The sequence below is a fragment of the Lontra canadensis genome, unplaced genomic scaffold (assembly GCF_010015895.1).
Source record: "Lontra canadensis isolate GAN:19392208 unplaced genomic scaffold, GSC_riverotter_1.0 scaffold30, whole genome shotgun sequence".
Taxonomy (NCBI): domain Eukaryota; kingdom Metazoa; phylum Chordata; class Mammalia; order Carnivora; family Mustelidae; genus Lontra; species Lontra canadensis.
The window spans coordinates 16,189,049-16,203,566 of NW_022631024.1; the positions used below are offsets into that span (position 1 = coordinate 16,189,049).

At 43.0% G+C, this 14,518-nt stretch overlaps 1 protein-coding gene across 4 annotated transcripts in view; it reads left to right on the plus strand.

Annotated features, from left to right (window-relative positions):
- The window catches only part of NUP214 (nucleoporin 214), a 98,984-nt gene that overhangs the window by 25,911 nt on the left and 58,555 nt on the right, over positions 1–14,518 (plus strand). For all 4 annotated transcript variants that reach the window (XM_032866100.1, XM_032866102.1, XM_032866103.1 and 1 more), the window contains exons 16-21: positions 40–189; positions 1,132–1,290; positions 3,630–3,733; positions 5,629–5,811; positions 6,489–6,574; positions 6,675–6,758. In XM_032866100.1, coding sequence (XP_032721991.1) covers positions 40–189; positions 1,132–1,290; positions 3,630–3,733; positions 5,629–5,811; positions 6,489–6,574; positions 6,675–6,758 — 766 coding nt within the window. The remainder of the gene's footprint in view (positions 1–39; positions 190–1,131; positions 1,291–3,629; positions 3,734–5,628; positions 5,812–6,488; positions 6,575–6,674; positions 6,759–14,518) is intronic.

The following is a 14,518-nucleotide window of genomic DNA, read 5'->3' on the forward strand; positions in this document are numbered from 1 at the left end:
GTTCAGCCGGCGGCCCTTCCTCTTTTCTGGCTCCTGCAGATCGCGCACTTTCAGAAGGAGTTGGGAGAACTGAAAGCCCGGACTTCCAAAGCCTGTTTCCAAGTGGGTGCTTTGGAGGAGATGAAGATGCTGCGGACGGAGTCCGACGACCTGCACACCTTTCTCTTGGAGATCAAGGAGACCACGGAGGTCTGTGCTTGTGATGTTCTTCCTGATTTGAACTGTACTTTCAAAGTCGCTCTCCCAGCACTCCATTCTTCAGGGGCCCCAGTGTTGTTTTTTTAAGAAGGATGAGTAGTTTACCTAGGAATGCCCAAGTTCAGATCCTGTCTTCAGCACTTAACAAATTGTGTGACTTGAGGCAAGTTAATGTAGCTACTCTAGGTTTTCGTTTTCTCATACAGAAAATGGACTAATAATAGTTTCTACCCCACTGACACATACCAGCCACTCTATAAAAGTCTCTTACAGTTACTAGTTTAGGTATATTTGAAAATTCACCATAGTTTATAATAAATTATTAGGTTATGGTAAAGCGTTAGGTTTAAGAGGGTATACGGTATAAAAATACCATGTATTTATTGTTAATGGTATTTACTGTGTTACTGTTGCTACTGCTTACCACATGCCAGGCACCGTGTTATCTTGCAGACTTCTCAGACCATCCTGTTTGGTAGGTGCTATTGCTCTCTCTTGCAAGTCAGGAAGCTGCAGTGTAGACAGGTGAAAGCATTGGCCCAAAGCTACCCAGTTACCATGTGCCAGTCCCTGACCGTCTGCCTCCAGAGCCCTGCTCTGAAAACTGTCCCCGGAAAGAGACCAGTTCTCTAGGCTGTCAGCAGTGATTGTCTTCTGGTAGTGGGACTGTAGGTAAAACCAGCAGCTTTTCTTACTCTTTGAGTTTCTGGTCAATGGAATATGTGGTTTTTCAGTGAGGAAGGAAAAAAAAAACTTCAGAAAGTGAATGTTTGTATTTTTCTTTTCAAACATTGACTTTCTTTTTGTAGACTCACAGGTGCATCATGTAAGCTATTGGAGAAACACCAAGTAGTTGTCCTTGATCCGGACGGAGAGGCTTGTTTCTTGGAAATGCCACTCTTTGTCTCAGTATGGCCCTTGTATCTTTTCTAGTCTCTCCATGGAGACATCAGTACCCTGAAAACAACTTTACTTGAGGGCTTTGCTGGTGTGGAAGAAGCCAGGGAACAAAACGAGAGGGATTGCGACTCTGGGTATCTGCACTTGCTCTATAAGAGACCCCTGGACCCCAAGAGCGAAGCCCAGCTCCAGGTAGGAGGATCCAGCCCAAGTGAGAGGTTTAAAACCAACTCCTGCAAGTCATTCTCCCTTGTGAGGTCTCGAATCAGGGGCCTGCCCTTCGGACGTTGTTGATTTCCTGTGAATAATTTGCCTACTTTCCATAGATGTCCTTGGCTGTGACAAAGAAAAGAGCACTTTTCCACTTCATGTTTTACAGAATTAAAACTGGCATTAGAATCCTTGATTCAGCGGTAAGCTTGGTGGAAAGCATACCATTGAAAAAGATATATTTAAAAATCAAATCATGAATAATAAGATTTCATGTCGCAGTTGCTCGTTGAGTGCTAAGTACGGTGCTGGGTGTGTTTTCCACAGTATTTCTAGACTTCACCTGCACGGCAAGATGAGAGTCACTGATCCCATTCTGTGCAGTTATGGAAGTTGGGCCCTGTGGTCTCAGGAGCTTGACCACGATGGTGATGTTTTAGTAAGAGTGAACAGTTGGAAAGCTCTGCCTTCGTGGGCTCTTTCCTGTACACCAGACCTCAGCAAAGTTACTTTTCTCATTCATTTATAATAATTCTTATTTCTCTGTTGTAGCAAAATCTGGTTTTCGTTTCCATCTTTCAGTTTACTGAAAATTGTTTCATCACAAGCTTTCACAGGGTCACCTCCTCTCTCTGCATTTGCCAGAGTCCTGGTAGGAAAAGGTGCCTACGTGGCTACTCTGAGCTTCTCCCCTAGGATGTGAGGTCTGAGAGTGTGGTGAATGCCTTCCTGCCTTGGGGAGTTTGAGACTGCAGACTCGACACTTCCTGCCATTTCTGTCCCATACCTGGCAAACTGACTGATGGTAGGAAAAGAGGCTGTGTCTCTCAGCCCTTGAGGGCTGTGAGTGTTTACTTTCGTAGCAAGAGAGCGGGCTCCCCACCTGCCACTCATCAGACGACTGCCTCCTCCTTGCATCTCGATACACTTCGTCCCTTCGTGCGTTTTCACCTCTTGCTCTTTGTGCAGAGCAAAAGAAAAGCATGCAGCTTTGGGGGGACACTTGCCCCATTCAAAAGGAAATGCTTTTCTTTTTGTCACAAAACTAAGATAATAACCGCTAGCATTTATCGAGCACGTACCACGTACAAAAGACGGATAAGGAGGCAGATGCTGTAACGGCACAGGTGTCCCCATGAGTAAATGCTGGAGCCTGAGTCTGGCGCGGAGCCTGGGCTCCTCACTGCCGTGCCGTGCTGACCCTGGTGAATAAGCAGCCATGGGAAAGGGAACCTATGAATGTGGGATCAGTTGCTGTGGCGGTGCCGATGAGGGAGCATCTAAGCCACAGAGAAGTGTCTGTGACAGGCCTCATAAGAGAAGTTGGCTTTTCAGGTAGACAGGGTAGGGGGGGCACTCAGGAGTAGCAGTGCTCTCGAACACACAAGGCCCAGCGGCACTTGTGCTCAAAGGACAGGGCCTCCCTGCAGCCATGGAGTAGGGAGCCGAAATTTATACTCAGAGCTAAGGTTACTGCTGCTTCCTGGAATCGGGTTGGCTCTTTCTAAAGAACAATTTGCTCTTTTTCACTCGGGGCATATACCCTTAGCCTGGAGTAGTTTCAAAAATCCAGTTAAACACGGTAAGAACTTTGTACAGGTGTAAAAACTTATTCACAGCGTGTGGCACGTTGTCCTCTCTGTATGCATGTTTAATGGAATGCTTCATCTTTACTGCACTTTTAATTTTCGAGAGTCCGGTTGTGTAGCCACGAAGGTTAACACCGGACTGAGAATTACTGCAGGCCTCGAATAAAACAGCTGTGAATTTCATTGAGTGGTCAGTTCCATGTCTAGTGCTGACGCTGTTCTTTGAGAAGAGGTGAGTTTTTCTCACCTGGTAAGAAGACTTCTGTGTCACGTGCTATGAATAGATAGATGCAGAATTAGTTTCAGCACTTTTGTAGGATCGTTTTGTCTGTATTATAGTCAATTTCATGGGTAGGATAGCAAAAGCCCCATGGGTGTGCTGTTGGAGCAGCAGAGTGCAGTGGAAAATTCTGGAGCATGTTGAGTTGCTTTAATAGGCGCTGACAAATGAGAATGTGAGACAGCATTTCCCCTGGAACCCTAGGCCGGCGCACCCAGCCTGCTTCCCTGTGCTTTGTGACCACTCTTCTGTCTCAGTTAGAAAGGCTGAGTTCTGTTGTTTTGTTTTAATTATGACATTCTAATGATTATATTAAAGGTTCTGCTCTTGTGTTTTCTTTGTTCGTTACGGTGCTCAGTAGAAAAATCTTACAAATTATTTTGATTGTTTTGATCCCTCCTCCAGGCTCCTGGAAAACTCAGTCATTTGCCTTCTCGTTTTTTTTCTTATAGGAAATTCGGCGCCTTCATCAGTATGTGAAATTTGCTGTCCAGGATGTGAACGATGTGCTAGACTTGGAATGGGATCGGCATCTGGAACAAAAGAAAAAACAAAAGTGAGCGAGGTCTCTCATCCACCGTGGGTTACAGGAGACACTGCTATAGCCTTTTGAACAGATAACTTAAGGGCACTGATTAAAACCCTGCAGCTGTTCATTCTCTTGGACCCAGCCACTATATTTCTGGAAGTTTGTTCTACAGAAGTAATAGCCACATTTGCAGCAGTTTACATAAAAGAATTTATATCGCAGCCCAGTTTATGACAGTGAAAAATTAGATTTAACTTAATATTAGAAGTTAGAGGGGTGGCAGAGTAAGTCCAGTCACATTTTTTCCTTAATGTGGAATACTGTGTAACCACTGAATTTTTTTCCCCCAAAATATGGACGAGGGAAGACAAAAGTTATACTGGATGATCTCGGTTTGGAGATCTAAATGTAGAAAACAGGCTAGAAATAAATCTGTCACAATATTCAATTATATCTGTGAGATGGGGTTAAGGGGAATTTTTCTTTTATACTTTTCTGTATATTCCAAATCTTCTTGTTGAGAAAACTTTCCTCATTAGTGTGGATGACTTAGATGGAAGAGAGGAAGAAAGGCACAGGAAAACCTCGTACTACCGTGGTCTTCTGTCCCCAGACATTTGGTCATATGCCATCTGTTTTCCTGAAGGCAATTGCAAGCGGTAACACCGTGAGAACAGTGAAGGTGCCCACAGGAAAGCTGAGAAACAGATCAGCCCTCAGATTGCTCGGCTCCTGAAACACCTACACTTGAGTAGTGTGATTAACCCTATAAGGAAGCAAACCGGGAAATGATCTGTTTACTTGCTGTTCTGTGGGATCACAGAACTTGTAAGTGGGACAAGCTGGGTCTGATGTCAGGGGCTGGGCTAGAATGTGCTTAAAATTCAGCAAACAGAACTTAATATGTCATATTGTACAACACGGAGGAAGGCATTGTACCTGCCTTGGGAGCCTCAGTTTAGAGCATAGGTAGGAGAAGGTAGAGGTGAGCATCGATGCTGCAGACACTGGTCAGGGGGAGGATTCTGTGACCTGGGCACTTGTCCCCTGGGCAGTTGGGCCCCATTAGAGCTGTCACAGCTCACTGCACTGGTCTAAATTCATGTTCAAGTGTATGGGAGGGAATGGCTTGACCTGACAGTAGCGGCCTTCTGTTTTTCATGACAGGTGGATTTCTCTCTGCTAATTAGTAAGTTAGCTTCTTAAACAAGGTATGATGCTAACAGAGAAACCAGACTTTCTTCCCCTTTAGGATAACCATGTATTCTCTACCTCACGTGTTTGTTTTTTTAAAGTTCCTTTTCTGCAGTTTTAAGTTTGTAAATCTGTAGTTTTCTAGTGCATCTCTGTTTTTAAGTCCGTCTAAATACTACCTTGTATCCTACTGAAATGCCATTTTAAAAAATTTATGTTGAACTGTCACCAGAAAGAAAGGGACTATTGTTCCTTTCTTGTTTTAGATCTTTCAGGTGGGGGTACCTCCCTGTTGCTAAACCAAGAGCTTAGCCCAGTGTTTCTTAACAGCACCCTGAGGAAGTGACTGATGCCCACAGGACTCTAGTGGACCCCAGGGCTTTTTTTTCTTGGTGTAATTGACATGCAGGAAAATAGCCAAACCCTAAGTATATAGCTGAAAGCATTCCCTGCCCCCCCATTTTTGACTCTGTTTCCCACCCTTTTCTTCCCCGGAACCTCTGTGAGGTTGTCTGATGATGCTGTCCTTTGCTACAGGCCTGGCCTGCTTACCCTAAGCTTCTCCTTCCTCATTCTGTATTATCCTTGTAAAGTTTTCGTCCCCTTTTTATGTTCTGGTTAATTTCCCTACGCTGCCTGTCCACCGGGGGTTCTCTGATTTATTCTTTCACTGTTATCGTTGTGGTACTTGCACCGTTCACGTTGAATTCTTTCTTCCTTGTCAACAGGCGCTTGCTTGTGCCAGAGCGAGAGACGCTGTTTAACACGCTAGCCAACAACCGGGAAATCATCAACCAGCAGAGGAAGAGGTTGAATCACCTGGTGGACAGTCTCCAGCAGCTCCGTCTCTATAACCAAACCTCCCAGTGGAGCCTGCCCTCGGATGTCAGCTCCCAGAGCAGCACTCAAGGGTGTGCAGGGGAATGGGCCTGTCTATGCCGCTGGCACTCCATGAATGTGGTTGAAGGAACAGCTAACTGTTTGGCAGTCACGTGCAGAAGCTCTAGAGTATTTCGGATGTGGGTTTGAAAGTGACTCTGCTCTCACCTGTGTGATCCTGGTCAGGTCCCTCACCCTCTCTGAGCCTTTGTTGCTTTGCCTATAAAATGGGAGTGACGGTACCTGCCTCGGGATTGTTGGAGAGTGAAATTGAGCCTGCCAGATGAGACAGGTGCCAGTAGTTGATGGCAGATTCTATGTAAATAGCATTGTTCTTTTGAAAGTTAACTGGTAGAATTAGGTTGACTAACATGTCTAGAAGCTCTGACTTCTCATTTTGAGTAAAAACTTGCAGACCTGGCAGTTAGACAGTTTACTCCTGAAGTTACTGGGGTGTTGTTATGTTTCTGCCTTTAGGCCAAATGTGTACATTCTAACTGCACTTTGCTACAGCACAGTTAGTGCTGTGTTTGCCCTAATGGGGGGAGGGGGCGGGTATTGTGGTTGTAATCTCTTTCCTTTTGGATTGGATTATGTTGATTGATTGGTCAGATTTCCTGTTTCCATATTGGGAAGGCTTTCTGGCATTTATATTTGGGAAGATTTCTCAGGTCATAGTTGGTTTGTATGTAACACAATCCTCTTTTAGTTTTGACAGTGACCTCGAAAGTCTCCGTAATGCTTTGTTGAAAACCACCATAGAATCTCACACCAAGCCCTTGTCCAGAGTGCCAGGTAAACACGTTCTTCTCATTCTTTAACTCTCTGCATTGTCTTCTGTTGACTTCTTAAAAACCAAGACTTAAGCATTTATGGGTTCATGAATTTCTTGCAGCTAAACTGTCCCCCGTGAAACAAGCACAGCTAAGAAACTTCTTGGCCAAGAGGAAGACCCCCCCAGTGAGATCCACTGCCCCAGGTAAAGGGAACAGGTCCTGAATTTTTAGTCTCAAACATACAGTACCTGGTATGAAAGTAGGACGGAAGGAGGAGTCTGTATGTATCCGTGTCTGTGTTTTCCTTTGGCTCATAGTAAGAAATAGAAGAAATGTTCCCAGATCTGTTGCCCACCTGAATATTAGAGTAGAGAGCAGCTTGTACATACTGTTCAGGGCAGTTCAAGGTAGTAGCTGTGGCTTTGACACTGTGTTCTATAGTCCTTCGGTTATGTGGTGGTGGTTCCCAAGGGTTTGCAGAACACTGAGCTGGTACCAGGGACCCAGACCTCTGCTTTGTCTGAAGATGCTTTACTTGTCTAACTTGTATGGGGTTTGGGGAAATACTTAGGAAACTACTTAGGAAATAAAGGAAGAAATAAGAAAGAAATAAAGGAAAAAACTACTTAGGAAATAAAGCAAAAACCTACTGTGAGAGAATGATGGCACAACACACTTGTGGAAAAGAAGCCATGTGACTAATGAAAAAGAATTTTATCATTAAATTACTATGTTATTATCTCAATTTTGTTTTTAAAAAATACTTGTCATGTGGGGTACCTGGGTGGCATAGTTGGTTGGACATCCAACCCTTGGTTTTGGCTCAGGTCATGATCTCGTGGTTTTGGGATTGAGCCCCGCTTTGGGCTCTGCACTCAGTGCGGAGTCTGCCTCAGATTCTTTTTCTCCCTTTTCCCCTCTCCCTGCTTGAGCATGCTCACCTTCTCTCTAAAATGAATTAAAAAATCTTTTCTTTTTCTTTCTTTTTCTTTTTTTTTTCTAAATACTTGTCAGGGATGCCTGGGTGGCTCAGTCAGTTAAGTTTCTGCCTTCGGCTCGGGTCTTGATCCCAGGGTCCTGGGATCAAGCTCCACATCCGGCTCCCTGCTCAGTGGCAAGCCTGCTTCTCCCTCTCCCTCTGCCTGCCGCTCCCCTGTCTGTGCTCTCTCTCTCTCTCTCTCTCCTTCTCTGTCAAATAAATAAATCCTTTTTTAAAAAAAGTACTTGTCCTATACAACTTCATACATAATCATGCTTTGCTTTAGTGCCCATATCTGCTTTTTTTCTTTGAAATTGTGTTGTAAGTTGAAACTGTTTTTTAATACCAACAACAGATGCTTTTTGGTAATTAACAGAAGGAAATTTAATCTTACTGTACCATGACTTATTAATTTTTCTGTAATCATATAATATTGAGTGTAAATCAATAATATTGAGTGTAATCATGTAATGTTGAGAGTAAATAGTAGTCACAGATAAGGGAATTTTTTCTTTTTTGTAAGTAGTCTCCACGACCAGTGCGGGACTTGAACTTACTGAGTTTGAGATTAAGACCTGAGCCGAGGGACGCCTGGGTGGCTCAGTGGGTTAAAGCCTCTGCCTTCGGTTCAGGTCATGATCCCAGAGTCCTGGGATCGAGCCCCGCATCAGGCTCTCTGTTCAGCAGGGGAGCCTGCTTCCTCCTCTCTCTCTCTCTCTACCTGCCTCTCTGCCTACCTGTGATCTCTGTCTGTCAAATAAATAAATACAATCTTTAAAAAAAAATGAGAAAGAGAGTTAACCATGTGATCCAGTAAATCACTCATGGGCAGGTACCCAGAAGAACTGAGAACAGGGACTCAGACAGGTATCTGTACACTCATGTTCATAGCAGCACTGTGCACAGTAGCTGAAAGGTAGAAGCAAGCCAGGTGTCCGTCAGCAGCTGAAAAGATAAGCACAGTGGGGTATTATGCACACCTTAAAGGGGAAGGAAATTCTGATGACATGCTATACAGTGGATGAGCCAGGAGAACGACATGCTAACAGAGATGAGCTGGTCACAAAAAGACAGACACTGTACGACTGCACTTGTATGATGAGGTCCTTAGAGTCGTGAAATTTACAGACACAAAAAGAATGGCAGTTGCCAGGGACCACAGGGGAGAGAATGGGAGAATTATGGAGACTGGGTACAGAGTTTTAGTTTTACAAGATGCAAAGAATTCTGGAGATGAACCACAGTGTTCACGTACTTAAAGCTGTAGAAGTGTACACTTAAAAAATGGTTAAGGTGGTAAATTTTAATGTCTTGTGTACTTTGCCATAATAAAAAAAAATGGGACATTTTAAAAATTAAAAAATAACTTTCATGAGCCTTTTCCTCTACCTTCTGTTTTTAAATATTGAACATACGCCTTCTGATGACTGCACACTATTTCCTTGTATTAGAAGGCTGTAATTTACTTATCCAGTTCCTGTTAAGTATTAATCTCATTGCCAAGATTTTGCTCAGAACATCCTTGTTCACAAATCTTTAACCACATCTCTGATTGTATCTTCGTAATAAATTCCTTAGAAGTGAGATTTATGTAATTTACTTGCTCATTCAACAAATATGATTGCCTACTTTATCCCAAACATTGGTTAATAAGAGAAACGTAGTGTATGACCACATTAGACTTTCAGTTTGGAAGATAATACAGACATTAAGTAGAAACTGCACATTATAGTCAAGCACTTTAAATCTAGGAAATATACATTAAAGGATAATTCAGAGCATATAAACATATTTAACTTTCTTTTTAAAATATTTTATTTATTTATTTGACAGAGATCACAAGTAGGCCGAGAAGCAGGCAGAGAGAGAGGAGGAAGCAGGCTCCCTGCTGAGCAGAGAGCCCGATGTGATGCGGGGCTCGATCCCAGGACCCTGGGATCATGACCTGAGCCGAAGGCAGAGGCTTTAACCCACTGAACTACCCAGGCGCCCCCATATTTAACTTTCTAAAAAAGATTTTATTTAGGGGTGCCTGGGTGGCTCAGTCAGTTAAGCATCTTCCTTTGGCTCAGGTCATGATCCCAGGGTCCTGGGATTGAGTCCAACATTGGGCTCCTTGCTCAGTGGGGAGCCTGCTTCTGCCTCTGCCTTCTGTTGTCCCTGTTTGTGCTCGCTCTCTTGCACGCTTGCGCGCTCTCTCTCTCTCTCACAAATAAATAAAATCTTAAAAAAAAAAAAAAGATTTTACTTATTTATTTGAGAGAGGCCCAGTTGAGAGAGCATGAGCAGAGATGAGGGGCAGAGGGAGAGGGAGAAGCAGACTCCTGCTGGGCAAGGAGCTCCACTTGGGGCTGGATCCCAGGACCCTGAGATCATAACCTCAGCCGAAGGCAGCCTCTGAGCCACTCAGGCGCCCCAAAAATATTTAACTTTTTAAAGTTATGAACTGTAGGGCACCTGGGTGACTCAGTTGGTTAAGCCTCTGCTTTCAGCTCAGGTCATGGTCTCGGGGTCCTGGGATCAAGGCCCGCATTGGGCTCTCTGCTCAGCAGGGAGCCTCCTTCCCTCCTGCCCCCGCCACCTGCCTCTCTGTCTACTTGTGATCTCTGTCAAATAAGTAAATAAATCTTTAAAAAAAATAAAGTTATGAACTATAACACATGTACAGAAAAGAGCACAAAACAGAATTGCCCATCTGTGTAACTACCTCGGTTAGGAAACAGAACCTTTTCGTGGCCAACTTCCTAGACCCCTCTTGTGCATCCCAGTCTTCCAGCTCCCAAGAGGTACCATTGTATGGACATATGTGAAAGTGTGCCTTTGATTTTATTTGTCTGTTTTTTTCCTTTTGATATTTGTAATTTTTACTTACTATTTTGAAAAATTTCAAAACTCCAGCTGCAAGGATAATCGTGAGCACCCACTTACCCACTTACCCTTCACCCAGATTTCCTAGTAATATTGGTCACAATTGCTTTATTTTTCTCCTCTCTACCACACACGTGCACGTTATTGTTAATAATATTTTTAATATATTTACTCAGTTTTTTTATCTTAATTCCAGTATAGTTAACGTACAGTGTTATGTTAGTTTCAGGTGTACAATGCAGTGAATCCACAGTTCGCTTCAGTACTCGGTGCTCCTATGATAGCTGTCCTCTCTGACCCCATCACCTATTTCCCCATCCTCCGCCCGCCTCCCCTCTGGTGACCTGCAGTTCCTTCTCTGTGGTTACGAGTCTGTTTCTTAGTTTGCCCTCCGCTCTCCTTTTTCTCCCCTTTATTCGTTTTTTTTGTTTCTTAAATTCTTCATATGAGTGAAATTATGTATTTTTCTCTAACTCACTTTTTCGCTTAGCATTATATTCTCTAGATGCATCCGTATTGCTGCAAATGACCAGATTTCATTCTTTTCTATGTCTGTGCACACACACACACACACACACACACACACTCAGGCCGCATCTTCTTAATCCAATCCCCCGTTGGTGGACACTTGGGCTGCTTCCGTAGTTTGGCTGTTGTCAGTAACGCTGCAGTAAATGCAGGGGTGCACGGATCCCTTTGAGTTAGTGTTTTGCTTTGGGAAAATACCCAGTAGTGCAGTTCCTGGATGGTAGCGTCGTTCTGTTTTTAATTGTTTGAGAAACGTCCGTGCTGCCTTCCACAGTGGCTGCACCAGCTTGCATTCGAACCAGCAGTGCTGGAGGGTGCCTTTTTCTCCACATCCTCCCCAGCACCTGTTTCTTGTGTTTTTGATTTTAATCCTTCTGACAGGTGTGAGGTGGTGTCTCATGGTAGCTTTGATTGCATTTTCCTGACGGATGAGTGATGTTGAGCGTCTTGTCTGTGTGTCTGTTGGCCGTCTACATGTCTTTGGAGAAATGTCTGCTCATGTCTTGTGCCCCATTTTTAATTGGATTATTTGGGTTTTTTGGTGTTGAATTGTATAAGTTCTTTATGTATTTTGGATTCTAATCCTTTATGGGATATGCCGTTTGCAAATATCTTCTCCTATTCAGTAGGTTGTCTTTTAGTTATAATGCTGTGCAGAAGCTTTTAATTTTGATGTAGTCCCAATAGTTTATTTTTGCTTTTGTCTCCCTTACCTCAAGACATATCTAGAAAGATGTTGCTATGGCCAGTATCAGAGAAATTGCTGCTTGTGCTCTCTTCTGGGAATTTTAGGGTTTCAGGTCTTGCATGTGGGTCCTTCATCCATTTGCAGTTTATTTTTGTGTGTGCATGAGAAAGTGGTACAGTTTCACTCCTTTTTATGTGACTGTCCGCTTTTCCCAACACCATTTGTTGAGGAGGCTATCTTTTCCCCATTGCATATTCTTTCCTCAGTTGATCATGGGTTTATTTCTAGGTTTTATATTCTGTTTCTTTGATCTGTGTCTATTTTAATGTGCCAGTACCATGACATTTTGATTACCGTAACTTTGTAACAGAACTTGAAATCGGAAATTATGATGCCTCCAGTTTGGTTTTTCTTTTTCAAGATTGCGTTGGCTATTTGGGACCTTTTGTGGTTCCACACCAAGTTTAGGATTGTATGTTCTAGTTCTGTGAAAAATGCTGTTGGTGTTTTGATAGGGACCACATTAAATGTGTAGCTTGCTTTGGGTAATAATAGACATTCTGATATTTGTTCTTCCAATCCAAGAGCATGGAATGTCTTTCCTTTTTATTTTTTATTTTATTTTATTTTTTTTTTAGGTTTATTTCATGGAGAGTGTGCGTGAGGGAGGCGAGGGACGGGGGAGAGGGAGGGAGAGAATCCCAAGCACACTCCCTGCTGAACACAAAGCCCTACAGGGTGCTTGATCCCAGGACCCCAGGATCATGATCTGAGCCGAAATCAAGAGTCAGATGCTTAACTGACTGAGCCACCCAGGCACCCCTGTCTTTCCATTTCTTGGTGTCTTCTTGAATTTCTTTCATCAGTTTTTATGGTTTTCAGAGTACAGGTCTTTCTATTATTATTTTTGATGAACTATTTAAAAATAAGTTGCAGACAGGACTTGTTACTCCTAAGTATTCTAGCATGTGTCCTTTAAGAATAAGATGTTCTCTTACACAATAATACAATGATCAGATTTAGAAAATTTACCCTTGACAGAGCACTGTTACCTAGTATGCAATCCATACTGACAATTTGCCAACTGTTCCTCTTATGACCTTCATAGCATCTTTTAAAAATCAAGGATCCAGTTCAGAATTGGATATTGCATTGAGTTACCATTCTCTTCAGTCTCCCTAATTGTGCTCTTCTTGTCAGTTTTGTTACCTGAGCGATGTCTTCTCAGACACTGTTGTTTGGTTTTGCCTGTATTGGAGGGTTTTGCCTGCTGTGCCGCTGCACAGTATCCGGCTGTGTAAATGTGCTGCATTTACTTACCCTTTCTCCCCTTGGTGGCCGCTTACTGTCTCCAGTTTCTGGCTGTAATGGAACAAAATGTGTTCTCGTTACACTGTCGGCTGGTACTCTGTCCACCGCCCGGCTTCCGTAGATTTCTTCTATGCAGTTTTCCAAAGTGGCTGTACCATCTTACCCTGCTTTACCATCAAGGTGTGACTATGTCAGTTTTCTACATTTTTCTACATTTGCACATTTCTACAAGCTTAATATTGTCAGTCTTTTTCCTTCTAACGACTCTGGTGTAACCCTTGTATGTGTTACTAAGTATTTGGTTAATAGTTGACTTTTGTGTCATTGACACAACATTGACAAGTTTGTGATTGCATCTTTTGCTCATTTATCTATTGGGTAATCTGTCTAACTGATGTGTGGAAGTTTGTATTCATTCTGGATACCAGCCCTTTGTTGGTCATACGGGCTGTAGCTATTCACTTTATTGCTTTTTTCCTTCTTTTGGCAAACAGAAGTGCTTTATTTAAAACAGACTCACCAGCCTTCTCTTTTGCAGTTGGTACTTCTGTGTTCTCTTTAAGAAGTCCTTCTCTAGGGGCGGCTGGGTGGCTTAGTCCTTAAGCGTCTGCCTTCGGCTCAGATCATGATCCCAGGGTCCTGGGATTGAGCCTCGCATCAGGCTCCCTGCTTGGCAGGGAGCCCTTCTCCCTCTCCCCCCGCTGTGTTCCCTCTCTGGCTGTGTTTCTCTCTGTCAAATAAATAAATAAAAACTTAAAAAAAAAAAAATCCTTCTCAAGAGTATGCATGTACTTTTATTATTGTCTGGAAATATTAATAGTTTGCCTTTCAAATTTAGATCTGCCATCTACCTGGAATTGATTTTGTTTTAAACAGCTGTATCAAGGTATAACTTACATATGATAAAATTCAGGGGTATATGGGTGGCTCAGTTGGTTAAGCGACTGCCTTCAGCTCAGGTCATGATCCCAGGGTCCTAGGATCGAGCCTCACATTGGGCTCCCTGCTCAGTGGGGAGGCTGCTTCTCCCTCTCCCTCTTCTGCTCTGCTTGCTTGTGGTCTCTCACTCTTTCTGCCAAATAAATACATAAAATCTTTAAAAATATATATTATAAAATTCATCTTTTGTAAGTGTTGAGTCTGATGGTTTTTATTAAACTTGCAGAATTGTATAACCGTCACCACATTCCAGTTTTAGAATACTCCTACCACGCAGGAAGTTTCTTCATGCTTGTTTATAGTCATTCCCTCCTCTGCCCCCAGCAACCACTGATCTTTTTTCTTTCTATCGGGATCTGCCTTTTTTTGAAATTGCATGTAAATGGAATCATACATAGTTTTTTGCTTTGGTTTCTTTCACGTAGTATGTTTTTGAGGTTCATGCATGATGCATAACATAAGTAGTTCACGCCTTCTAATTGCTGTGTAGTGGCCCGTCCTGTGAGTGTACCATGTTTTGTTTATACTGTCTGGAATTGATTTGTGCTGAAGATACAAAGTATGGCTCACGTGTTTTATATTTACATAGCTGATTGTCCTGGTAATGTTTATTGAAAAGACTCCTTTGCTCCCTACTGAGTGGCCACCTT